The 26,273-nt window shown below is 39.6% G+C and overlaps 3 protein-coding genes and 1 pseudogene across 5 annotated transcripts in view; 3 read left to right on the top strand and 1 right to left on the bottom strand.

Moving 5' to 3' along the window:
• LOC135597592 (CLIP-associated protein-like) overlaps window positions 1-14,985 on the top strand; it is a 21,585-nt gene extending 6,600 nt beyond the window's left edge. The window contains exons 13-24 of one of the 3 annotated variants that reach the window (XR_010481323.1): window positions 38-395; window positions 565-2,318; window positions 2,490-2,591; window positions 3,134-3,238; window positions 3,344-3,418; window positions 3,505-3,573; window positions 3,685-3,753; window positions 4,830-4,931; window positions 6,624-6,981; window positions 7,422-7,514; window positions 11,100-11,541; window positions 12,495-14,985. Coding sequence is in view for 2 of the 3 variants with exons in the window: in XM_065090756.1 (XP_064946828.1) it covers window positions 38-395; window positions 565-2,318; window positions 2,490-2,591; window positions 3,134-3,238; window positions 3,344-3,418; window positions 3,505-3,573; window positions 3,685-3,753; window positions 4,830-4,931; window positions 6,624-6,782 (2,793 nt within the window). In the remaining variant the exon portion in view is untranslated. Of the gene's footprint in view, window positions 1-37; window positions 396-564; window positions 2,319-2,489; window positions 2,592-3,133; window positions 3,239-3,343; window positions 3,419-3,504; window positions 3,574-3,684; window positions 3,754-4,829; window positions 4,932-6,623; window positions 7,026-7,421; window positions 7,515-11,099; window positions 11,542-12,494 lie in introns of those variants that run through there. The other 2 variants (XM_065090756.1, XM_065090757.1) reach the window with 2 other exon arrangements.
• Window positions 7,509-10,968, top strand: LOC103972033 (xyloglucan galactosyltransferase KATAMARI1 homolog). The gene has a single exon (XM_065090759.1). It carries the CDS (start codon window positions 8,883-8,885, stop codon window positions 10,614-10,616), a length of 1,734 nt encoding a protein of 577 aa, XP_064946831.1. The 5' UTR covers window positions 7,509-8,882; the 3' UTR covers window positions 10,617-10,968.
• Window positions 13,606-26,262, top strand: LOC108951744 (pentatricopeptide repeat-containing protein At3g12770-like; annotated as a pseudogene).
• LOC135597593 (probable indole-3-pyruvate monooxygenase YUCCA5) lies at window positions 23,282-24,717 on the bottom strand. The gene is made up of 3 exons (XM_065090760.1): window positions 24,046-24,717; window positions 23,596-23,967; window positions 23,282-23,506 (listed from the first exon to the last, which is right to left on the bottom strand). Exons 1-3 carry the CDS (start codon window positions 24,715-24,717, stop codon window positions 23,282-23,284), a joined length of 1,269 nt encoding a protein of 422 aa, XP_064946832.1.
• Window positions 26,263-26,273: the final 11 nt, after the last annotated feature.

The following is a 26,273-nucleotide window of genomic DNA, read 5'->3' as shown; positions in this document are numbered from 1 at the left end:
GTTCTACCTGATTATGATGAGATGCAACTATTTTCAGATAATAAATGAAGAGGATGGAGGATTACATAAAAGATATGCTTCTCCTTCCCTTCGTGAAAGGGGAGTGCAGTTAACTCATGCCCCATCACGAACCACTATTACAAGTGTAACTGGATATGGTACCTCTTCTATTGTTGCAATGGACAAGAGTGCAACTGTTTCTACAGGGACATCTCTTTCCTCAGCTAGCTTCCTATCACAATCAAAGACACTTGGGAAAAATACAGAAAGAACCCTTGAGACTGTGCTTCATTCAAGCAAACAGAAGGTGTCAGCTATTGAAAGTTTATTGAAAGGTGTGAGTTTATTGGGGAAGCAAAACTTCTCTAGTGCACGCTCAACCAGTTTGGATCTAGGTATACTCGAGATGCTAAATCAAATCTTTCACTGTATAGAGTTCCCTTATTCTTTGAATAAAATTATTGACTGTTTGCTTACAGTAAATTACCTTTAGTTGCTGGTATGCTATGCTTTGCAAGCCTGCAAGAGCTAAAATTCCTTTACCTTGTTTTGCTCCTAGTGCAGGAGTTGATGCTCCATCTACCTGTGATCCATCAGTTTCTGCTAGTTTTCCTTCTTCAAATCTTTTCTCTATACAGAGTTCATCATTGGTTGGTTCAACAATTGAAAACATTACGAAAGGCAGTAATAGAAATGGTGGTTCAAACAAGTCCGAGCTACTGACTTCCCAGGTCCAATTGACTAGAGACCCTTCAAAATTCTCTTACCTCAGTGATATAACATCTGATACCCTATCCTCTTTGTCATTATCTCATGTGAAAAGATCTGACCAGTTGCAAGAAGGAAGTGGTAGAGAAGATAATGTTGATCTCAGGTTAAGTAGGCCAATTTCAAATATGCAAATTGATAAACAGTATATGGAGATCCCGTACAAAGATTCTCTCTATAGGGACTCACCATGTAGTTACATTCCTAACTTTCAGCGCCCTCTTCTAAGGAAGCAGGTGACAGGAAGGACTATTACAAATAGAAACAGTTTTGATGATGGCCAAATCCCATCAAGTGTAACATCTAGCTGCATGGATGGTCCAGCATCGCTAAATGATGCACTTACAGAGGGACTAAGTGCTAGCTCAGATTGGGTAGCTAGGGTTTCTGCCTTTAATTATCTCCGAAATTTGTTGCAGCAAGGCCCAAGAGGTATTTTAGAAATTACACAGAATTTTGAGAAGGTTATGAAATTATTCTTTCGGTACTTGGATGATCCTCACCATAAAGTTGCACAGGCAACTTTTTCAACCCTTGCAGAGATCATTCCAGCATGCAGAAGGCCTTTTGAGAGTTACCTAGAAAGGACCTTACCACATGTCTTTTCAAGATTAATTGACCCAAAGGAACTGGTTAGGCAACCATGTTCAACAACATTGGAGATAGTTGGTAAGGTGTACAATGTTGATTCTCTTCTTCCAGCATTTATTCGTTCTTTGGATGAGCAGAGGTCTCCAAAAGCAAAGTTAGCTGTTCTTCAGTTTGCGAATAATTCCTTCAGTAAACATACAATAAACTCCGATAATTATAGTAATAATGGCTTTCTTAAGCTATGGCTTGGTAAGTTAGCACCTTTGGTAAATGAAAAAAATGTGAGGCTTAAGGAAGCATCAATCGCTGTCATCATATCAGTTTACTCCCATTTTGATTCAACATCAGTCTTGAATTTTATTCTGAGTCTTTCCATTGAAGAACAAAACTCATTGAGACGGGCACTTAAGCAGTACACACCCCGTATAGAAGTTGATCTTATGAACTTCTTGCAGAATAAGAAAGAACGCCAACGTTCAAAATCCTTTTATGATCAATCAGATGGTGTTGGAACTTCTTCCGAGGAAGGTTATTTTTGTGGATCAAAGAAAGGCCCTCATCTCAGTCGTTATTCAGTTGATGGTGATAGTGGGAGGAAGCAGAGTTTGAATCAGGAAACTATCAATGTTGATGCCTCTATTTGTTATATGGCTTCTGATGAAATTAGTTATTCCTCCAAGAACCTTGATGGTTACACTTCTGACCCTTCATTGCAAGGTACTGGGTCAGGTACTAAGTGCTTAAAGAAAACAAATTATATATTTGAGCATGAGAGTTCTGTGTCAACACCACGTCTAGATATCAGTAGACTGGTCAGTTCCAATGAACATAAAGCTATTGACTTGAATCATGGTGGTGGAAATAGTAAAGATTCTGAGCTCAATCATGAGACGCTTAGTTCTGCAACAGTGAACTGCCATGTAGATCTTGGGCCTAGCATTCCCCAACTTCTTCATCAGGTATGTGAAAACAGTGCTACATTTTCTACATCTATTTTTTTCACCTTATTCTTGTGGTTGTCCAAACCTGTTTAAAGTAATAAGTGGTGCATATGCTGTTTAAGGTAATAAGTGGTGCATAGGCTTAAAATAGTTTTAGAACATTGAGATAACAACCTTGTTTTTTTATAGATTTGCAATGCAAGTGATGTTAACTCAAGTTCAGACAAAAGGGTGGCACTGCAGCAGTTGGTTGAAGTTTCGCTAAATAATGATAGCTCTATCTGGACAAAGGTACACATCCTTGGTCTGTATACTGATAAATCTTGTTCTGTGTCTTCCTCTTATAATTTTTCACCTGAACTTAGAAAGAAATCATTTTATAATGGTTGCTTATCATTTTCAGGTTCTTGAACCAGCACTTAGTTATCAAACTTAGATATGAAGAATAAACTGGCAGCAATGTCGTCATGAGACTGTTAATCTTTGAGCTTTGACATCTAATACCTCAAAATCTTATTATTATAAATGAAGGCATAATATTATTAACTTGAATTTTGTTGGCAATAATTTAATCAATAATCTTTGAGCTTTGGCATGAGCCAATGTAGTCATTAGGCTGTTAATTTTTGAGCTTTGATACAAGTGAACTTTTTTTTATTTAACTTGACTGTTTCTCTGTGGTAAAGTTCATGTAAACGGGATTGAGGAGTGCATTCTTCATTGTTGTTTTCCTGTTTCTGTGTTAAAATTATAAATATAGTATTTTTACTAAGAATATGTGAGATGTTCGTGCATGCATATGCAAGTTCTAATGGCATCTGATGTTCATGCAGTATTTCAATCAGATCTTGACTGCTGTGCTTGATGTGTTAGATGATTCTGATCCTTCAATACGGGAGGTTGCTCTTTCTCTGATTTTTAGAATGCTTAATAATCAGGTCTTTCATCTTTTGTGATTCTTCCCTTTCTCTCTCTGCATTCCAGTTAGCGATTGTTCTTAACTTTTAGGTGTTTTCTCCTTGCTTTATGCATTCCACATACAGAAAAACGAGATGAAAGATTCTGTTGAAATTGTTATTGAAAAACTGATTCATGTCACTAAAGATGTGTTCGTGAAGGTACCCAAATTCTCATGGTTCTTAAATTTCTTATTTTGCTTATCCTATTTTTTCTAATTGTTGTTTTACTTTTCATTCTTTTGCAGGTCTCAAATGAAGCTAACCAATGCTTGAATATTGTCTTATCTGAATTCGATCCACTTAGATTCCTTAATGTAAGTGAATGTTATCACAGATTGCTGGTCAGACTGCACTAATGATAGTTAAATTACTGACTTGTGCAATTTTATCGAGTTACTATCATTTTCTTTTTTTGGTCACTGCAGGTCATTGGACCTTTATTGATCAGCGATGATGAAAAGACCCTGGTTATTTGCATCAACTGTTTAACCAAGGTATCTCTTTAATTTTTCTTTTTTTTCTCCAATGTATGCTTCTAAGCTTTCCCAAAGCCGAATATCTATTGAGCCTTCATAATTTGAAACATGAGATTATCAAATTGCTTCTTGGTTTTTTGAAGGTTTCACTCTGCTTCAGTAATCAAATTATGCAATAAAGTTACAAAAAAAAAAGAACATTTATATACAATTTGATGTAATTCAAGAGGGAATGGAATGCTAAGAGGAAGAAGCTTCTAAAAGTGTCACTATTGACAATCTGGATGTTGTTTGTCTCTACAATTCTCTGTTATCCAATCTCTACTTGAGGATTTTTGTATCAAATAGGCATAATACTGGTGCTGAGTGCATATGCAAAAATAATCAATGTGTTTCTGATCATCTTGTTGCTTGTGAATATGACTTATCTGTTGTTTTATAATATATTGTGGATGAGTTCTCTATAAGAATTGTTGGTTTCTCTGTGTTCTGTAGAGATCCTCATTTTCCTGATTTTGATGTGCTATTTTTCAGTTTGTTGCTTGCTTAATGGTCCTTCAATATATGGTGACATTGCTTATCTTAGATGTCATACAAAAAGTGGTGGTTGTGGCCATGGTTTATGCCAGTTTGACTGGTATTTGCCTGTCCAACCAAACACAGGTAGTGGACCATATATCTAAGTGCCACTTGGTAAACAACTGATGATTATTTTTTAGTAATTATTCCAGTAATAGCTGGGAACTAATCAGTATACCACTTGGTATCTCAATATGATACCAGTTAGATGTTGTCAAATCAGGTATTGGACCAATATTGGAAACCTGGTTATGACAATGTCTCTTTTGAGAGATATGACAAAGTATTCCGGAAATATGTTGCAGAAAAATCCAGCCAGGAACCTGATCAAAGAGCATTTCTCCTCTAGTCATGCTGAGACTAATCTGACCTAACTAACCGAATTTGTTTTGAGGATATATAATATGATTTCATGCTCATTTTCTCAACTTTAATGGTTTCAATCGGAAATATATTAGAATTTTATGCAATTCAAAATCCTGAGAATATAACTCCTGCTGTTTCTTTTTCTCCAGGTTGTTGGCCGACTTCCACATGAAGATTTGATGAAACATTTGCCATCATTTTTGCCTGCCTTGTTTGATGCATTTGGAAACCAAAGTACAGATGTGAGGAAGGTAGGATTTTCACTTTCTCCTTACAGCATAGATAAGAGACGTATGCTAACCTTTTTTTGCAATAGAGTTGTTAGCTAGACTTTTGAAGAAACAAATGCACATCCTCTATGGTGATGCATGGTACATATACATGTGGAAATATTTGAAGCCAACACTTATGATGAATCTATGAAAAATCAGCATTAGTGTAAACTTTTTCGTTGACATTTTATAGGACTACTGGTGATAACACTCGTAACTCAAAAGGCAACATAGATGACGCAGAGAATCTTTTGGATTCCACGGATCTTGTATATTATGCACCTAGATTTGTGAAGCATCCCGATCTAGGATTAACATTTTTTGGTTTATTTGTATCTAGATTAGATTTTTTTTAATTATTTTATAAGGACTCTTGGGATTCTTTTTGATGTTGGTTTCATGTAGGATAAATTATGTTATTATTATCCAAAAAAATGATATGATAAGATGCTTATTTTTTGGAAGTTTAGATGAGTTTGAACTGGAAGTAGATTTGATTAGGTCCTTATATACAATCTTGGTGGTATTTAAATGACTTATCTATAAGTAACTTTTAGAAGGCTTAAACATGTATCAAAATGATATGATAAACCTTTGGATGAAAGAAAATAAGTTCTTTTTGGCCGTAAGGTCATCCTCTGTAATGGGTGTTTCCTGTAGCTTCTAGTCTTTCAGTCTACATGTCAACTTTTTTGCTCTTATTTCATTGATGTAGTTATGTTTTGCAATTGTATGTTATCTTATATAAATTGGAGTATAGTTGTGGACCATCATCATCATATCACTCACTCCATTCGCATCAAATTCCATTATAAAAAATCTCTGGTTCTAATATTATTACTAATAAGTGACTGTTGTCATTAAACTGTGTTTTTTGTACTAGTTTTAACAGTGGTAGCTGTAGTACGTTAATTGGCATTTTATGTATGTACCTAAAAGTTACAAAGCATTTAAGTACATGTTGTTAGACTACTTATTGAACCATAAAACCTCAGCCTTTTGTGTTGACAGTCCTTTTAGGTAGATCCGAGGAGATGATCACCAGAAAATTTTTCTTGCAACAACACAGTTTCTTAAGGCAGATAACTTCTTTTGTTAGCTTTTTTGTTTTCCTTCTCTTTCTTTTTCTTTCCATCACCTTCTTTTTCCTTCTTCTCAACCGATTCCAAATACCATTACATATATACCAGATTTCAGTCTCCTAAATTTAGGTGATGCAAAAATGGAGACTATTATCTATCGACTTCTCTTCAAATTTTTATGGAAAAAGATGATGTTTTGTGCATAAAAACACAACTGTGGTCTTCTAGAAATTCGCCCTTCTTCTAGAGCTAAACCGTTGAACACATCATATCTATATGCAAGGTCAAATTGGTGGGAGATGGTCTCTATTTTCCTTGCTGTCTTGGTTGTCAGCTTCTTGGACATGGATCTGAACTCTTTTCTTTATTTCCTTTTTCTTTGTTTTTGAGAAGGAAAAGCGAAGAAATGCGGTAAGCATGTATGAGAAAATAATAAATAGATCATTGAAGATGTAGGAGTCCTATGGTTATGCTTCAGTAAACTCTGCCATAGTTTAATTTATCTGCCTAGAATGTCACTCAATGCGTCCTGCTTTATATCTTAAAAAAAAATCTCATCTGACAAATTTCTCTATCTGGAACATTTCAGACTGTTGTTTTCTGTTTGGTGGAAATTTACATCCTACTTGGCAAGTCATTTTTACCATATTTGGAGGGCCTTAGTAGCACACAGTTACGCCTCGTGACAATCTATGCCAACCGAATTTCCCAAGCAAGATCTGGAGCTCCAGTTGATGCTAACAATTGAGTATGTGTTGTTTTGTCTTGTTTGTTCTGGGTGTTTGTATAGTGTAATGACATTCCCAATCATTGGGGTTAGTAAGGTTTTTCTGATTGATTGGTTCTCAGGGTTTGGTGGGGATGAGTGAGGGCTTATTGTTGCCGTACATAAGCATGTACCTCAAGCTTCTATGGATCTTGTAATACTGGGTGCTCGGTGATCACAGGTTGGTGATCTTAAAATGGGATATATCTGGAATCGTTTCTATTATCCTTTATGTTTGTACATGCATTTCTTTTATCGATACTTTTTAAATTTTTTGTTCGAAAAGCTGAAGTTTTAGCACTTGAGCACCAGAATTGGTAGGATTTTTCTTCCATTCATGTATCATTATTGATAGAGAGTATCTGTAGAATCTCTAGGAATTCATGAAGCAGCCTACTCTTTTTACACAATTTATATGTGGACTAAATAAAAGAAGCTGTTCTAGTCGTGTCAGTAATTTTCTCGTACGTTTTGTTGAGTTTGTGATTTCATCATTTAAAATGCCTTGTTGTAATAAATGTGGAGTAATAAGAGTAAATGAGGGAGGGAGAAAGAGAGACCTGAGCAAGTGTTCGGAATTAATGCTTTGCTTACCTGACTTTATTGATATGCATTTGGCAGATCTGATTGGTTAGTAATGGTGATGTCGTCCCCGATGTGGAATGTACAAGTTAGCCTATTAATAGCATGACTGAACCAGTGTGGATTGTTGAGGTACGCAAAACACCTTCTACTTTTAGAGTTTTGAGTTCCTAATGGCTGGCCAATCCTCGGTTTTGAGTAAACCGAGGATTAGAGAAGAAGTATCTCTGTCAGGTGACATTTTTTTTTATGTAAAAAGAACAAATCTCTTTAATTGGGTCTTTAATGAGCTAGAATTAGGAATAACAAGGGGTATAACGTCACGTACGTACGATACGGGTAACTATAGTAGTTGGCCGTACCATTTGAGGAGCTTTGGCCTTTACCGTTCCATATGACTAGTTAATTAATTACCCACGTGGCAGCCTTGATGTCATAAAGCTTATTCCAAAACGCACGATGCGTGACATGTCTAAATAAAAATGTAACTTGCGCCACGCAATGTCGTGTACCCATTTCGGTTACCATGTTGAAATAAAGGGTCTGGCGGGGACCACCGGAAGCTATCATATAATAACAGAGATTGTTGATCGTGATATTATTGACGAGTATGTCGAATATTGTTCTCTGACGGCGGATACTTTTCAGTCTTCGTATGTTTTGATGTGTTAGCTACCGACCTAGTGATTGGATCGGGTTTGGGACCCATGAGAAGTCCGGCTGAGTCGGTACTATTTGTTCCAGTGGAAAGACAGGTAGATCTTCGGGTTTGGACTTAATTGGAACCCAGTGGACCCACTGCCGCGTGGCTGACGTGCCGCGTGTCAATAGCGGAGCCCTGCGGTAACGGCGTCAATTTTTTAGACCGCGGGGTATTGAACGAAATTTTGGCGTTAAGGCCTAGTGAGAACCGGAACGTGTCGCGAAACGTCCAACGTGTCGGGAGAGGCAACCGGCTATCGACGGCGACGAACCGGGCCTTTTTCCCATAAGACGAGAGATATCGAGAGAGCGAGTTCATGAGGTTGTCTCTCCCGATATCTCCCTGATGCGAGTGGGCGAAGGGGAAGCACTCCTCTCCTTGTCTCGGCGAAGATAGCTCTGTGTGTCATACTCCCCATTTCTCTCTCTCTCTCTCTCTCTCTCTCTCTCTCTCTCCCCCCATCGCTGATCTCTTCTTCTTTCCTCCGTCAAAATTGTGTTCTCCAGCATTTGTTTCCCTCTGTGTTGGCGTAATTTGGGGGTTCAGAACTTTTATTTGTCCTGCTGGGAAATCCCGGTCTGGGTTTTGGGTTTTTGCGAATTATGTACTTTTTTTAGGGTTCCGAGATTGATAGATTGGGGTACCGCTGCAAAAGTTTTGATTTTTAGTGGAGATTAGTGGTCGAGGCCACTGTACACTGGTGGGTGATAATTCCCTGGTGGCATTTCGAACTGGGGGGCGCACGGTAGAAGCGCTCAAACTGGATCTGCTATCGATTTGATTTGGGTCACTATTCCATGAGGCGGCGGTTGTCGGCTTCCGTTCATCACGAGGGGATGGAGAAGGCCAACGGCAAGCCTCGGCCTTCTCGGCTCTGCTTCTTGGCCACTCTATCGGCCATGTTCTGGGTCATGATCTTCTATTTCCATTTCACTGTTCTGAGCAGTAACTCTATCAACAACCCTGAGCAATCTGTTTCCTACTCCTCCATTCCTTCCAAATCCCAACGGATTTCGGAAGCATACGAAGCGCTCGAACTGCCAAAAATGAAGGTGCAGTCCCAATTGAAGCCATCAGACCAGCAAGCAACGGAAGTATTTCCCTTCACCCGTGCCCTCCAGACCATCGATAACAAGAGCGATCCCTGTGGCGGGAGGTACATCTACGTTCATGATCTTCCCTCATGGTTCAATGCAGACATGCTCAGAGATTGCAGACAGTTGAGCCTTTGGACCAACATGTGCAAATTCACAGGCAATGCTGGCCTGGGGCCTCCGCTTGAGAATGCCGAAGGAGTCTTCTCAAATACAGGGTGGTATGCAACAAATCAGTTTGCGGTGGATGTGATCTTCAACAACCGGATGAAGCAGTATGAGTGCTTGACTAAAGATTCCTCCATTGCGGCTGCTATCTTTGTGCCATTCTATGCTGGTTTTGACATAGCTCGATATCTTTGGGGTTATAACATCTCAGTCAGGGATTCTTCATCTCTTGAGTTGGTTGATTGGCTTATGAAGAGGCCTGAGTGGAGTGTGATGGGGGGGAGGGACCATTTCTTGGTGGCAGGAAGGATCACTTGGGACTTTAGGAGATTGACGGATTCTGAATCAGACTGGGGAAACAAGCTTCTGTTCTTGCCAGCTGCGAAGAACATGTCAATGCTGGTTGTGGAGTCGAGCCCATGGAATGCTAATGATTTTGGCATACCATATCCTACTTACTTTCACCCGGCAAAGGATGCTGAAGTTTTCATTTGGCAGGATCGGATGAGGGAATTGAAGCGGAGGTATCTCTGTTCATTTGCAGGAGCACCACGCCCTGGTAATCCGAAATCAATTAGAGGACAGATCATCGATCAGTGTCAAAGGTCTAAGGTTTGCAAGTTGTTGGAGTGTGATTTTGGAGAGAGCAAGTGTCATTCTCCAAGCAGCATAATGCAAATGTTCCAGAGCTCCTTGTTTTGCCTACAACCTCAGGGAGATTCGTATACAAGGAGATCAGCTTTTGACTCAATGTTGGCTGGTTGCATACCTGTTTTCTTCCATCCTGGCTCTGCTTATATACAATACACATGGCACCTCCCGAGGAACTATTCGACATACTCAGTATTTATCCCAGAGGATGATATTCGAAAGAAAAATGTTAGCATTGAGGAGAGGTTAAAGCAAATCCCTCCCGATGTTGTGGAAATAATGAGAGAGACAGTTATTAGCCTGATACCTAAGCTGATATATGCAGACCCTAGATATAAATTGGAGACTCTTAAGGATGCCTTTGATGTGGCTGTACAGGCAGTAATTGACAAAGTCACTAAGCTAAGAAGGGACATAGTAGAAGGCCATGAAGATAAGGACTTCATCGAAGAGAATAGCTGGAAGTATGCTTTGTTAGAGGATGGCCAGCGGACGGTTGGTCCACATGAGTGGGATCCTTTCTTCTCTAAACCTAAGGATGGTAATGGGGATTCGGGCACCACATCTGCTGAAGCTGCTAAGAATTCTTGGCAGAATGAACAAAGGAGTCAAGTTTGACCTTCATTCAAGCTTGAGTTGGAAGATAAGGCTGGTTGCTAAGCTTCTTGAAGGCAAGCAAACTATATTTCAGAACTTTGATCATCCATGTTGAGTAAATTTGATGAGCTTGTCTGCAGGTTGTGAGAATACATGCCTCTGATAATGGTAGTATTTCAAAGATAGGCTGCGGATGTGGTTGTCCTACATCTTAAGTTTTGTAGTTTTGGATTTTGGCACATTCTCATGAGTAGTTCGTTGTAACTCTTCCGTTACATGTTTACAAAGATAGAAACATTGTAATTTTGTTCTTTTTATTTTTTAAGGCCAAATGAGTAATACAATAAAAATGAATCCTTGTTGCTGCTTTTCATACATTTGTTATTTAATGAGAATTTTATTGCAAGAAGAATTGGATCACATGGGCCTTAAGTGATGCAATTATCTAGTGTATTACTGAAATGTGGGTATAACTTTCTGACATAAATGATAGGTGTCAAACAGATGAATGCTGTCATTTTGGTGCTAATGCAAATATAACTTACATAAAGGAAGAACATCAAACAGGTGAATGCTGACAATCTGTTGCTAGAGCAATTGGATAAGAATGATTTTGGTATGATCCCTGAAAGTTCCACAGCTGCCTATTTTGGTATGACTGTAATGACAAATCCTTTTCTTGTTTGTGAAACTTCTTATGTTCTGCCAATTTATAAAATTCATGTTTTGTTTTGAGTAAATGTGTTTCTCTAGGACCTGTGCACCCTCAGGTGCTATGAGAAATTGTGGCATTTATGTGTTATTCCTCATATGAAGTTTATCAGCATCAAAACGTGTTTCATTTTCATCGGGTGAGGGAGTATTGATCATTTTGATGAGGATCAAAGTGCATTTGACACTCATAACTTTGACCAGTAATTCATGGTGACTTATTCTAGAAGACAAGGTTTGTCCAAAGCTTATGAGCACAACTCTTCGTTTTATAAATGAATTAGTTATTTCATGCTATTGACTCTTTTTAGCATGAGCAATATCTGGCTGTTGAGAAGCAAATATTTAACTGCAAAGTATTTTTGTTCTTTGTTGTGTTCTGATATGTTTATTGGGTTTAGTCTGTTGTGCGAGCATTTTTGTAGAGGTGAGATGTGTTTTCCATACATTAACTTACTATTTGTATATCTCTTACCTGATGATAGTTGACTGTGAATTTTGGGATCCAGTTAGATAAATGGTCATCATGTATGTGGCTGTCAGTTGCCAGACTTCTTTTCTGTGCTTGTTCATGCTGTGCATGTTTCATGTGTATAAGTTGCTTGGGTCCCTAAAATTCTTTTTGATCTGAAGGCAGTTGCTCTGGTCCTAGGAGGATGGGCCATGCATTTATGCTTGATCTTATTTCATGTGGACAGACATCTGGTTGATCTTCTCTCCTATCTTTTATGTGCTTGTTTGTATGCAGTATGACTCACCATTCCATCCAAAATTTTCTGTCAATTGTTCTCCAGTAGATGATGATGCATACCCAAGTTAATTTTTTTCCCCTTTAATATGAAAAATTGTCTTTTCTTGGTGTTTTACTGAATGATGATCTTGCGTAGCTTTAATCGCCTTGTTATAGTACTAATGTGTTGCTTTTTATACTGGTCCATACTGTTTGGTAGTCATTAAGTGCACCATGACCACTTCGCAGCTTTAAATGTTATTGAATTGCTTGCAGAAAGTCTACTGTCTGTATTAGAAACCACCAGTCGGATGTGAATGATATGCTAATAGCTATGTTTCATTTATTTTTGCTGTAATGGAATCTTATTTGATAAATCGAAGCATCTGAGCCACTTGTGGGGATACCATTTTGTTGCCTCAGTTTGGGAACTTATTTTCTGTTCTATGATTGTGCAGGTTGAGTTCCAACAATCAAACAAAGGGAGAAATTTTGATTGATGATCATTTTAGCCTTGATCTTAAACCAACACTTGGAATGCTTTTCTGAGGTATGCATTTGCAGGTCAGATGTTTTTAGCTTAGGATTATATGATATGTGTCATTTAGGAAATACTTGCTGAATGTCTCAACTATCCAAGTGGTATTTAAGATGGAAAGGAAAACCACAAGAAGATCTGTATGTAAATTGCAGAGGGTCCCAACTCCAGTGGACTGAGATTTTCTGTAATTGCATAGATCATGGGGTTCATAAATTTTCATATCAGAAATATGATTTGCCTTATCACAATGCTTAACTTTGGAATCCGACGAGGCACGTGAGGGCCTTCGTAGTGGTTTTCCTTTCTCAAATCTAGATGTCTTGATCCTCTTGTTACTATCTTCATATTCATTTTCTCTTCTGCTTTTGCTAGTAAATTTGTTCTTTTTATTTTTGCCCATGATTTCTCGAATCTTCTCCAAGTCTTTTTCGATTTTCAAAGCTCTTTCTACTGTATCAACATATGTTTGTAGTTTTAAGGCTGACATTCGACTTCTTGTTGCTGGTCGTAATCCCCTTTCAAACCTTTTTGTTTTTCTAGATTCATCATCAGTCATATGTGTGGCAAACCTAGAGAGCTCAGTGAATGGCATTCGTTGTTGTAATTGCATAGATTATGAGGTTCATAAATTTTCATAAATTTGCCTTATCATAAATTTTCATATCATAAATTTTTAGCATTACATGATGTTTACATTCCCCGTAGTATCCGACGAGGCACGTGAGGGCCTCCGTTGTAGCTTCGTTCCCCGGGAAAAGGTCTGTCGTCCACGTGGAGCGATATTGGAGTGTGGATCTAAAAGCTTGCCAGGATGAGTATGAGTGGTGTCGATATGGGCCCGAAGAATAAGTCTGCCTTTAAAGTAAGAGGATTTAGTCGGCCCAAAATATATATGATTTGATCCAGTCGATGGACGGTCAGGATTAATGTTGTGAAATGGATGAACGGTTGCCTATAACTGTTGGTAAAACTTTTATAGACGGGTCGATGACAATCAGCATGGTTCGAGCCGTTCATCAACGGCATGATCCACCTCCCAGCTGCTGCGGAACGAAGCGCGCCTCCCCTTCGCCACCCTCACCGCCGTCGTCACCGCTCTCCGCCGCCACCTCCGCCTCGCCGGTGACCTTGGTTCTCTTCCCCTCGCCCGCCAGTCTCACGCCGCCGCCAGCACCCTCGGCCTTCGCTGCCACCCCCTCGTCTCCTCTGCCCTCATTTCTGCATACTCCCTTCTCCGCCTCCCTTCCCTTTCACTCCTCGTCGTCTTCCGCCACCATCAGCAGCCAGACCTTTTCCTCTACAATTCTCTCCTTGCTGCCTTCTCCCGCAACGGCCTCTTCGCCGAGACCATTTCTTTCTTCCGCCAGTTGAGTCTCCGGCTCTCGCCCGACCAATTTTCCCTCTCAATCGCCGCCGAGCTCGCTGAATTGAGAACCGGGCGGGGTTCCACTCCCTCGCCATTGGGCTCGGTTTTGACGCTGACATGATACTCTCAAATTCGCTGATGTTAATGTATTTCAGACGTAAGTGCGCAACTGATGCTTATTGCCTATTTGATAAAATGCCTGCAAGAAGTGTGGCTTCTTGGAATGCTTTGATTCTGGAGTTGGCTGAAATGGTGGATGTCATAGACGTGGCAGGAATGTGGGAACTTGTGAGGCAGATGCAATCAGAAGCCATGAAACCAGATTCATTCACGATATCTACTATCCTTACTTTGTGCAGTTTTGATGATTGGAGCCAGAAGCGTGGGACAGAGATACATTGCTTTGTTTTGAGAAATAACTTGGGTATGGATTATGATTTCCATGTAAGGAGTTGTTTAATAGATATGTATTCAAGGGTGAGGCGAGTGGATTTGGGAAGGTGAGTTTTTGATGGTATAACTTCAAAAAATGTGGTGGTCTGTACAGCTATGGTTGCTGGGTATGTTGAGAATGGAGAGGATGTGGAATCTCTTAAGCTTTTCCAAGAGATGACTCAGAGAGATCGTACAATGCCAAACAAGATCACTTTGGTAACTATCCTACCGGCAGTTGGATCGCTTGCAAGCTTGGTCGAAGGAAAGCAAATTCATGGTTTTGCCAAGTTAAATAGTGAGACTTCTTTGAACAATGCTTTAATCGATATGTACTCCAAATGCGGAACCATGCATCGTGCAAGATGCATCTTTGATGATGAGTCCTGGAAGAAAGATATCATCTCTTGGAGCTCAATGATATCATGTTATGGAATCCATGGCAAGGGAGATCAAGCTATTACTTTTTTTAGAAAATTGAGTAGTGTTAATTTCAAACTTAATTATATAACGAGTTTGGCTATTTTATCGGCTTGTGCTAGGGGTGGCCTAGCAATGGAAGGTCTTGAGATCTGTAATTCTTTGGTCAAGAATCATGCAGTTATGCCTACTGTTGAAATTTGTTCTTGCATGGTTGACATGTTAGGTCGAGCAGGCCAACTGCATCATGCTTTGGATTTTATAAATTCAATGCCCATTGCACCTCCCCTAGTATTTGGGGTGCTCTTATTGGTGATTCAGTGATTCACAATGACCAAAAAATGCAAGATTTGTCTTATAATTTCCTTATTCAGTTAGAACCTAACAACCCTTCAAATTTTGTGTCAGCTTCAAACTTACATGCCTCATCTGAGAAATGAGATTTTGTGGCTCAAGTAAGGACGAAGATGAAAAAAAAAGGCTTGAAGAAAATGCCTGGCTCTAGTTGGGTTACTGTTTAGAGGATTCATCTTTACATGTCTTATTGGTGTCCAGATATAAGTAATGCAACAAAAAGACTCTCCGACTTTGCACTGGAGGAATCTGGTTCAGTTCTCATCGTGGATAATCCTGCAGGTGCTTCTAGTGCTATAGGTCACTTCATTGGTGGTGGTCTTCATAAAGATACAGATTACTGACAAAAAGTTGCTCTGTAGTTTATAAGATATTAAATCAACTTTTTCCAGGTATGTTTATGTGTAGCAAGAGTAATTGCTACAATTCCATCAATGAACATGATTGCTGAATGTGGTCACGTTAATATGAACCTACTTTCAAACTCATGTGCAATAGCATTTCCTCTAAATAGCTTTTGTAAATGTGAATTACTTTTAAGAAACCGTACATAAGTGACAACTTCTTTTTGTTTCTGCAAAACAAGAATAGTTGCTACTCAGATAATTGCTTATGTTGATGCACACCAAGAAATTGCTAGAACTCAATCAGTGAATATTTTTGTTGAAAATGGTAATGCTAAAATGACATTATTTCAAAGTTGTGTGCTATCTGCTTCATATCTATGAGAGAATAATAATTATCTATTATAAGGAATGGATGGGTTTGGAGATTTTACATCATTTGCTAATATCTTCACCGCAAACATTAACTTCAAACTGCATGTTCTTTAGCATGAAACTGTGTAAAAATCGTGTACTTTAGCATGTCTAGACTTTAGCTTGAGATAGTATAAGGATCACTACTCACCTCCAGAAGCACCTTCTGGATATCTCTTTGGGGGGGCTTGGCAGATTTGGTTATAGTTTGAGTCATGACAAATATGTTAGCAAGTATCTTGATCTATTGTCTATTTCAATTAATCTTTAGTTCGTAGAAGAGAAGCACAATGGATGGTGGCATCTACGTTGTGAGCCATGTCACCTTTGTAATCTTATATTATTTTGGGGATCCCTCTAATACAAGTATTTTCATGTGTATTTGAGTGGGCTAATTACAAATTATCCCCTATTCTTGGACCCTATTAGTATCATGGTCTCTGTACTTAAAAAATTTATATTGAGATCCTTATAATTATGCAAATAAAACAAATAACTCTATTTTTCCTAATGCCATCAACTGTATTGACGAAAAACACAACACGTGACACCACGTGTTGAATCGACACGAAAGTGATGGGCAAAAAGATAATTTTAACATCCCTTCCATTTTCAATGACCTTATCGACAAAAAAATAATTTCAACATCTCACGTGCTGGAAATGGAAGAGATATTGAAATTATCTTTTTGCCCATCACTTTCGTGTCGATCTAACACGTGGTGTCATGTGTTGTGTTTTCCATCAATGCAGTTAATGACGTTAGGGCAAATGAGGTTATTTGTTTCATTTTCAGAACTATAGAGATTCCAATATAAATTTTTTTAGTACAATGACTGCGATGCTAATAGGGTCAAGTATAGGGGGTAATATGTAATTAGTCTTACTTGAGTCTTGACAAGAATGTCACATATTTGAGTGGGACATAATTATAATATCCCAAAAACAGTTGCACATTGGATGTGGGCTATTGTAGTGATTTCAATAGGTCTCAAGCACTCGCCTAGGCGCTCGGGTGAGGCGAGGCAAGGCTCGAGCTTCTCGCTTCGTGTCCAGGCACCTCGCTTCAAAGAGGCGTTGCCTGAGCGCTTGCCTGAGCCCAAGTGCCGGGTGCTTTGGGCTAGCGCCCAGGTTAAACCAGGCGATTGAACCAATGTTTTACGTCCGGCTCGGTCTCCGGTGCTTTAGTTGGTTCAATCGAACCAACTAAAGCATCGATATCAGTCTCCCAGCATCCCTCTCGTGACTTCCCCAACCCTAACCCTGCTTGCGATTTTGCCGTTGACATTTCCTCTTTACTACCGCTACCTCTCTTCGTTGTTGTTGTTCTCAGCTACCATTATTGCTGCTTGCTGCTGCTCTCGCTGCCACTATCGTCGCTTGTCGCTCTCGCTCCTGTTGTTGTTGCTCGCTGCTACCACTGCTGCTTCTCTCAGTCAGCAGCCTCAATCTTACTCTTACATTGCGCCCCCGCTACCGCTGTCGTTGCTTGCTGCTACCGTTGCTCACCGTTGCTTGCCACTATCATCGCTCCTACTCTCGCTGTCGTAATTGTTGCTCTTACTCCCTCTTCTCACATCGACTCGATAGTTAACAGTATACTGTTAATAGTATTCTAGTAATAATATTTTTTATTTATTAGATTAATAATATATTATTTTGATTTTAATACTGCTAATTTTTATTTATTTGAAATTATTGTTATTGTTTTGAATTTTGAAAATTTTTGTTAATGTGGTATTGTGATTTTATAAGATTTTTTAATTTAATATCATATTTTTATTTAAATAATTTTATTTATTAATTATATTATATATTTTTATATTTTAGCGCCTCGCTTCGCTCGAGCAAGTGCCTAGCGTCTTGGGCGTTTTTGGACCTTAAATCACTGGGCTATTGCTTAACATAGTATATAAATTTTCTCTAAATTCTGTCCCAAAAACAGTTGCACATTGGATGTGGGCTATTACTTAACATAGTGTATGTATTTTCTCAAATTTCTGAGATGAGACCGGACCTTGTTAAATATCATAGTTCACGATCTGATTTGCCTAAATACTTAGACTAACATGACCATAACTTATAATATCAAAATCGTAACCCATATGGATTGCTCTAATATAACTAAGGATATTGCTCTTTATTATTTAAAGAGCTTCGTGGTGACAAAAGATCTATGTAGCTGACACTAAATAGTTGGACATTATGGCTTGTTTTTCTTGTATGTACTATGCAGCAAATGAACTTCCTGCTTAAGCATGTGATAGATGTGTGGAAGGCAAACCAAAAGTCAAATTGGGCCTCACCTTGTAGTTGGATTATCTTTTCATTTTGAAGTGATTTTAAGTTGGAATCCTAATGGAAGCAGTGCCAAGTATTTGATCTAGGTAATTCTCTAGGTGGAAATCATCCCCTTTGTTGTTTCTCAAAAAAGAAAAGAAAAGAGAAAAAATCAATCAATTGTAATAATATTATCATCAATGTGAAGTTTCACTAAAAGTTTTGTTTCTCCTACAATGTATTGCAGCACTACCACTTTCTGGACCAAAAAGTTCTATTTTCTTGAGTTGTCGTCATTCTCTGATTTTAAGCTATGGCATTTTTTACCAAATAATTGGAAGGGGAAGGATAATAGTGGTAAGTGAGGCATGTATGTCTTGTAGTCGTGATATAAAATTTGGTTAGTTTTGAGAGGGCTAATAAATGATTTGGACATCATTTTAATTCATCTGTTTTGCCAACTAACATTGAGTTTGTGCTAATTTCCCAAGGAGGTTTTATCACTAAATCCCTGATGTAAGTTGGGAATGGTACTTCTTGAACAGGTGATGCGAAAACACCTCTGCAGTTACCTGCCTGAAGGAAGAATATAATTGGAGATGCACAATAATTTTCTGAACTTGTATCCTACATGGCTTGAACTAGACCAAGTCGACGTCAACCATCCTTTAAACTAGAACCAGTTAATGTTATTGAGAAGTACTTTACTGTAACATGTATGTATTCTTATATTGATATCTTCTGTTTCTTTTTTCAGAGGAAAATCATGAGAACCCTCATATCGCTGATTCTGATATGTTGATTATTCAATAAAATAATTCCTATCCTGTGGAATTTCCTTATTGTTCGGTTGTCCAATCAGATGTTTAGCTTAAGTGGTTGACAGGTGGAAGCATTCTACATTTATGTGCCAAATTTGCTAACTGTTTATATTTTGAACCCAAGAGATCTCTTGTTGATGACTCTGATTGCCTTATAATATATATATATATATATATTATCATTATGCAATATTTGTTCTTTTTCATGCAGTTATCTGAACTGCAAATTTATACAAAACGATCGTCTTCTTAATTACTATCAATCCTTTTTAGGAAGTCATAATTGAAGACACATCCCCACTATTTATTTCTGTTGGTAGGGATGCATATCCTCATCAAATGCAATCTTTTGCAGAATAACAAGATTAATCTGGAGTGTATATATGAATAAGCAATCTGTTGTGATGATTAACATTTTTTATTTTGGTGACACTTTTCATGGATTGTTCATATGGTTTTTATGTATTCCTTGTTTTAAAGTCTGACACTTCTTTCTTTTGGCAGAATGCATGAAAAACTTATACTGCCAGCACACATCATCATCAGTTGTGAAAAATTGATGGCTATAGGAAATCTTACTCTTGGTATGTTTAACCTGCTCACTGCTCACGGAAGGTATGTGTTTGCTGATGCCTGCATTTTAGTGAGTTTATTTTTAAGGCGTGATATCCAGATGATTAACACTAGTTAGGTGCAGTGTCATTGTTAAACACAAATGGTGAAATGTTTATTTCTATCGACAACAAAAAGAACATTGAGAAAAACTGGATCTTGCTTTCTTTTTGAGAGGCCTGCAATGACAATGGTAGAAAACCTGTTGCTGCTAGCAACAGTGGATTCATTAACTTCAACAAGCATGACAGTGTAAGTGATAACATACATTTTATGCCGTCAGCAACACTCAAACCCACTTGTGCTCTGACGGAATGTGCATCTCTATTGCAATCAAAATATGCTCAACATGTAATTGGCTCATGACAAGCAGCTACTAACAAAGTTGGAGTATGTGCTTGAATGCTGGGATATGAGAGTATCACATGGGTGTCCCCTTGAAATAACATTATCTGAGTTAAGTTATCACTTGTCGTGGGACCAGAATATATGGTTTAACAGGAGCTTTAAATGGACTACATTTCAAGTCTTCTGAACCTTAATGCTAGGTAACCTCAGATCTCCACAGGGAAGGGATGATTGGTCCACCAATTCAATGTCGCAGTAGATAAGTGGGGTCTGTGTGGAGGCAATTTGCAGCTGATGTCCACAGCAGCTGTGGCATTGTAGAAGAATGTTCAATCACATGATTTGTCTGCCATCTTCAGTGGGACCCTTTTATGATCTTGAGACATGAGAGTCCTTGAGGAGTATCCAGTCTCTCTCATCCCATCAGGGAGTTGGGCCATGTGGTCCCTTTCCTTCTGCCAAAGTAGTAAAGAAATGAAATGTGACACTAGGAAGTCAGTTTCAGAGTGATATGCCTTGCTTCATTTGTTCTCTTAGAACTTTATCTACCAAGTTCATCTCTCCAAAAACTGAAAGCTCAGTAGTTTCACTTTCTCCATCTCTGTAAGTTCTCACTTCATCAGATACATTACACTAATGCTGGTTATACTTTTGTTGATTTTACTTTCATTGTACATCTATTGTCCGCTAAGACCTTGTCATCATTTAAGAAGCTCTTTTTTTCTCTACTAATTCTGGTTAATAGGAGCTTATAAGACAACTCTGAGTGGGAGTTTTTAAAATGGTCTGGTAAAATTTGGGTAAAAATTGCTTCTGTATAAGAAAGTAGCCAACATAATGTGGCTACTATTTTCAAAGCCAGTATTGTTGTCATAAACCATTTCTGTTTCACAATTAAATTGCCATAGCAAGGGCATCTAAAGTACAAGACTCATTGACTTTGTATTTTTCTGTGTGGTAATACAATGATGTGAAAGTATTCTGCATAAGACTTTCAACAAGATCTGATAACTTGTCTGATGAAAAAATATATTTCAGAGCTAAATGGTTTATTCACTTGTCAAGATTAAAGAGAGAGAAAAATCAAAATGCTATGCAGAAACCTTTCTTTTATTAAGTGAGCAATATAAAATTCACTTAAGAAAATAATGCATTGTGTAAGTTGAATTATTTGTTTAAAGTACATAGATTCCTCAAAAAGTATTCCTCATCTTTGAAGACCTCCAGAAATTTGAGTTCCAGGTTCTTTTGAGGGTTTAGGTGGATAAGATTTGTTAGTGCAAGACATGAAGGACAAGGCCTTTAAACGCTTCAATTCTACAACATTTTCTTTTAATGCTATATTTAGATCAATTTAGATACTTGTATGGGTTGTAATGATTTCAACAAAAATAATGAACTTTAAGTATTTCTTTTTCTCCATTACTTCTTTTTGCATCTTAAACAGGTTTTATTCTGAGCCCCTACAGTTTTGCCACTGTTTTGCACATAAACTAAAAGTTTATTCACTGTTATAGATTGCAAGCAATTAACTTCATTTGTTTTCTCAGTGGAGGCTGGTCAAACAGCGGATGCGTCTCTTTGATGTTGATATCCCAATAAATGGCAAATTGGATGATCTTTTTTGAACCTCCAACTGAATTTAGCATTAAATTACCACACAATAGCCAGTTATCATCAGATAAGGGGGAAAACAAAAGGAAGAAGAAACCCCTCTCCCTCTCCATATCTGGGCATTTGCTTGGTATATTCTTCAAGAAAGGCTTGAAATAGGAAAGAAGAAAAGGAAAGGCTACAAATAAGAAAATGCTGCGGTTTCCCAATATTTAGAGGAACAGAAAACAAAATCAATCATAAGAAAAGACTAAATTGCAATTGAGGCATCTCACTTTGCTTTTAGTACCACAAAGTAGACTGATAACAGATATGGGTCTCTTTGAATTGGTGAAAGATCTTACAATTTGACAGGGATCGAAAACGAGGTTATGATTCCTTAAAGCATTGTTAATTCAAAAAGTATTTTTTGGAGCATATGTTGGAATACAAGGATACAAGCAGAAAAGATTAGCAAGATATTTACTAATAGGATTTGATCTCCAGTGAAATCACCTAAATCTTTTCATCCTAAGCATGGTGCCATCTTGATCACACCCTGATACTATTGATGCTGAACTTTCATTTACAGCTCTTAAATCATATTCTCAACTTTGCTCAAATTGTCAATAATGGTGCAGACACATCCATGATTGCAGGTACGAGCAGAAGCATATGGCCATTTGGTCTGAGAGTGCATCAGAGCGAGCTGTAAGCTTGTACTCCATGGACAAGGGCAAAGGTCACCTGAGGTAAGTGAGGCAGAGGAGGGAGGAGATAGTGTAGGCCACACCATGTGTGAGTCTCGTGGGTTGTGCTGTAAGACTTAACAGAATCCATGAATCCCCAGCAACGAAAAGGGTATATATATCCTTCTCATGATCAGTTGTGGGATCAAGAATGGTCCAGTAGATTTGCATGAGGCCTCAGTATGGAAGCAGAGCTTCTACACTTTTGATCCCCCACTAAAGAACTTGGATAGAGAACTGAGATAACACAGCACTTTGGGATTCTTCTTACATGCATTGAACCTTAATGTCAGGGTAGAATATGAGTTGATGGTGGATGAAATAGGAGGGCATCTTTAGTGAAAAGGCCCTTTCATTGCCTACAACTTTTAGGAAGGTTTGAATTCTTCAGGGGAGTGGAATACTTGGATGTTTGGATCTCTAAGGAAGCAATATTGAAGTTTTTGAGATGAATTGGTTGGTGCATTAACCTGTCCAGTTCTAATGGGGGCTCTTTCTCTGCTGCAACTGAGTACAACTGAGAACCTTGCCTTCTCAGAAAACAATCAATGAAGGTTGCAGTATCTGCAGTGTACTACTGTGCACCCATTGTACTCATCAGCCTTATGGAGATCAATGAAACATAACCAGGTTTGTTCTTCTTCTTCTAGTTTGGATAGAGAAAAGAGATGTTTATCAAGTGGAGATCAATTGAGATGCCAAAGATACAAAGAGAGGAATGTGGTGATGCTGTTTCCATTCAAGTAATGCGTTGAAGTGGTCTACAAAGTTCACAAAAGTGAGAGAAGCCTCATCATCATCAACCGTTTCTCTGTACAGGAGGAGGCCCATTCCTGTTGCAAAACTTGGGCTCCATTGAGAGAGGGCTCCATGCACTCCAACTGTTCGACGTAACGTTAACTCTACGACAGTCCATCTCATTCACACGAAACAGGCAAGAGAGAAATTAGCAGGTGACGTGACATGATGCCGTTAGATCTGTGAGATGCATCTCCTGTGGCAGGCGACAGGTCGCTTCGCGGGCTTGGTTTCCTCCTTCCACATCCTACCGATGTCCTTGGCTGTCCTCGCTGCATCTGAGGAAGCACCGGCGAGGCCTCTCCTTGTGAAGCCAACCGCGTAGAGCCCAGACTGCCCTTTCCACCCGTCTGGGAATGGGGTCTTCGGAAACCCATCCTTGGAGAAGAAATCACATCCCTGCACAATCCCACAAACCTGCATTAGTCTCCCTTATCGCCCTCGCTTTCTACTGTCGAGCTGAAACAGTAGAGAATCTTGGTTGGTACCTGAAGCCACTGAGGGACGTTGCTGCGGTATCCTGTGGCCAAGATGACGGAATCGATGTCGAGGGCCTGGCCGTCGACGAGCTCGACTCTTCCAGGGGAGAACCTCTTGATGCCAGGGACTACCTTGATGTCGCCGGATCTTATCTTGGCGAGTGCCCCTGAGTCGAGAACAGGGGTTCGTCCTTGTGTGTTTTTGAGCTCCAGGGGACCAGTGGAAGGCCTCCTCAAGCCATACTTCTCTACGTTCCCCAGCACCAGCCATGCCAACAGCAGCAGGATCTTGTCCACCAGCCACAGCGGCAGCCACTTCATCAGCAGAACAGCCAGCTCGAACGTCGACTTCCCGAGAACCTCCCTCGGCAGTACGTGAACCTGTGAATCAACAAGTTTCCGTCAGTAGAATGTGGATGTATGTATCGAGCAGCTTCCTTTCGGGCAATGACCGCTCACCGAGTCGCGGACCACGATGGCCGGGAAGGCATCGTGGTCGCAGAGGTCGAGGCAGAGTTCCATGCCGGAGTTGCCGCATCCGATCACCAGCACGCGCTTCCCGCGGTAGGCCTCACCGGACTTGTAGTCGCAAGCATGGATCACGTCGCCGCCGAACCCCCCCAGCCCCTCCAGGTCCGGCACCACCTTCTCAGCGTTCTCGCCGGTGGCCACCACTATCCACCTGCCAATGTACTCCACCTCGTGGCTCCGGTTACCTGCCTCGGCGCCAGCTCCAACGGTCCTCACGCGCCACAGCCCGCATGTCTCGTCGTACCTCGCCGACTGCACCGACTGGTTGAACCGCGGGCTGATCTCGAAGTGCTTGGCGTACGACTCCAAGTAGTCGACGAATTGCTTCTTGGTGGGATACTCAGGGTAATCCTCGGGGAAGGGGAACTTAGGCAGCTGACAGAATTGCTTGGGGAGGTGAAGCTTCAAGCGGTCGTAGGTGCGCTTCTGCCAGAGGGAGGCAATGCAGTCGGCGCGCTCGAGGATGACCGAGGGCACGCCGTGCTCCTTCAGGCACGCCGCGACCGCCAGCCCGGACGGCCCTGCTCCAACGATGATGGGGCCGTTCACCCACGCGCACCTCCGCGAGAAGAAGTCCAACCGGTCAGTCATGCTGGCCATCCGTGGTTGTCTATGTGGTATTGGATTCCGCAGCAGTTGGGAACAAAGCAGAGCTTGAGAAGTGACAGGACAAGTTGGAACATGCACTTGTTGCCAATGGAATTTGGACTTGGAGATGGGAACGAAGACGGCAAACAGTTAGGAAAGCGAAGGTGATGGAGAAAGGGGCTTAGGAGAGGCGAGAATGGGGCAACTGAAACTTGCGCTGAAGTGAGGAAGGGTGAGAGAACGGGGAGGTGTATAAATAGGGTGGGGGATGGCCATTGCTCATGAGAGCTGCACGTGAGAAGTTGGTGCAGAGGTCCCTCTCAAGTGAAAAGCCTCTTCTCTCCCTTTGTTTAAAGCTTATTGGGCAGTTCAGACTTTCAAATATGCATCTCAGGCAAGGCTTCTATGGATATTTGAAGGGAAGGATTTAAAGATCATCTTCAAGATGTAAGTGTTCATTTTCTAAATATGTGTAGATATATTTCTCTTTGCAGATGACATATACCCTATGTTTTCAATTGAGATACAGAAAGTTATATCCAAACTACAAATTCTCAGAAATCTCAACAGAGAATTGGAATTTGTCTTCACCAATGAGATGATGCACTTATTAGAAGGCAGTCGCTGTTTGATCAATCACTTTCAGGTGATGCTAACTATAAATGTTGCTGAAATATTAGCCCTCTGTTTCTTTCTCTTTTGTTTGGATGATCATTTTTTATTGGGGGGGTCATCATTTTGACTTCAAACTGCATTAATGTCAATCCATGGAGCTCTTCTGGACCTCCCAATTGATTTGCCAGGAAACATTCCCTCCATTTAGTGTTCCTGCTAATAGCCACAGATTAACTTAGTATGCTTTGCTTGCTGCCACAAGCTGCTTCCTTTAAATTGAGTAGTGGTTGATTTTTTTTGTTTTTTTGTCATCATAATGGGATAGAAAACTACATAAAGAATTGAATTCAAGTTGGTCAACATTTTCTGGCAAAAAGGATTAAAGGGAAGAAAAGATTACCTTTTCTAGTCCTTTCAGGAGATTCAAGTGCAAGTAAGGCTTCATTGTTTAAACAAATTCATGTTGAGATGAACTTTTTTACCAACCATCCTACTAAAATATAATATGAACATGACATCCATTGCATAATCTTCATTTCTCTTTCATTAGATTTGAGTGTTGATACAATAAAATAATCTCTTCATTTGTAGGATTAAGACTATGTACATTGATTCATACTACCCTGTATCAATAGAACCTCGTGTATTGTATTCCTTTCTTTTCTTTATGATTGCTTGATCTCTTGAGCTCAACCAAGTCTGATGATGATTAAACAGGCCCCAGTCCTACCCACACACGCTGCAACAGATAGAGAAAAGAAAAGCTTATGGTTCATCTGCATTCAAGCAAGCCACATGTACTGGTCAAATTGAAGCTTTCTTTAGGCCTACTTGCATTAGAGAATCCATCAACAACCACACTTGATGGTCCTCTTTTCCACCAAAGAAAGAAGAAAGAGAAGAAAAAGAAGTGAGTAATGAACCTTTTTTTTTTTTTTTTTTGACAACAACAG

This window comes from Musa acuminata, chromosome BXJ1-11, assembly GCF_036884655.1.
Source record: "Musa acuminata AAA Group cultivar baxijiao chromosome BXJ1-11, Cavendish_Baxijiao_AAA, whole genome shotgun sequence".
In the NCBI taxonomy this organism is placed as follows: Eukaryota; Viridiplantae; Streptophyta; class Magnoliopsida; order Zingiberales; family Musaceae; genus Musa; species Musa acuminata.
The sequence above is the reverse complement of the archived record's forward strand: the minus strand, read 5'-3'. Positions and strand labels throughout refer to the sequence as shown.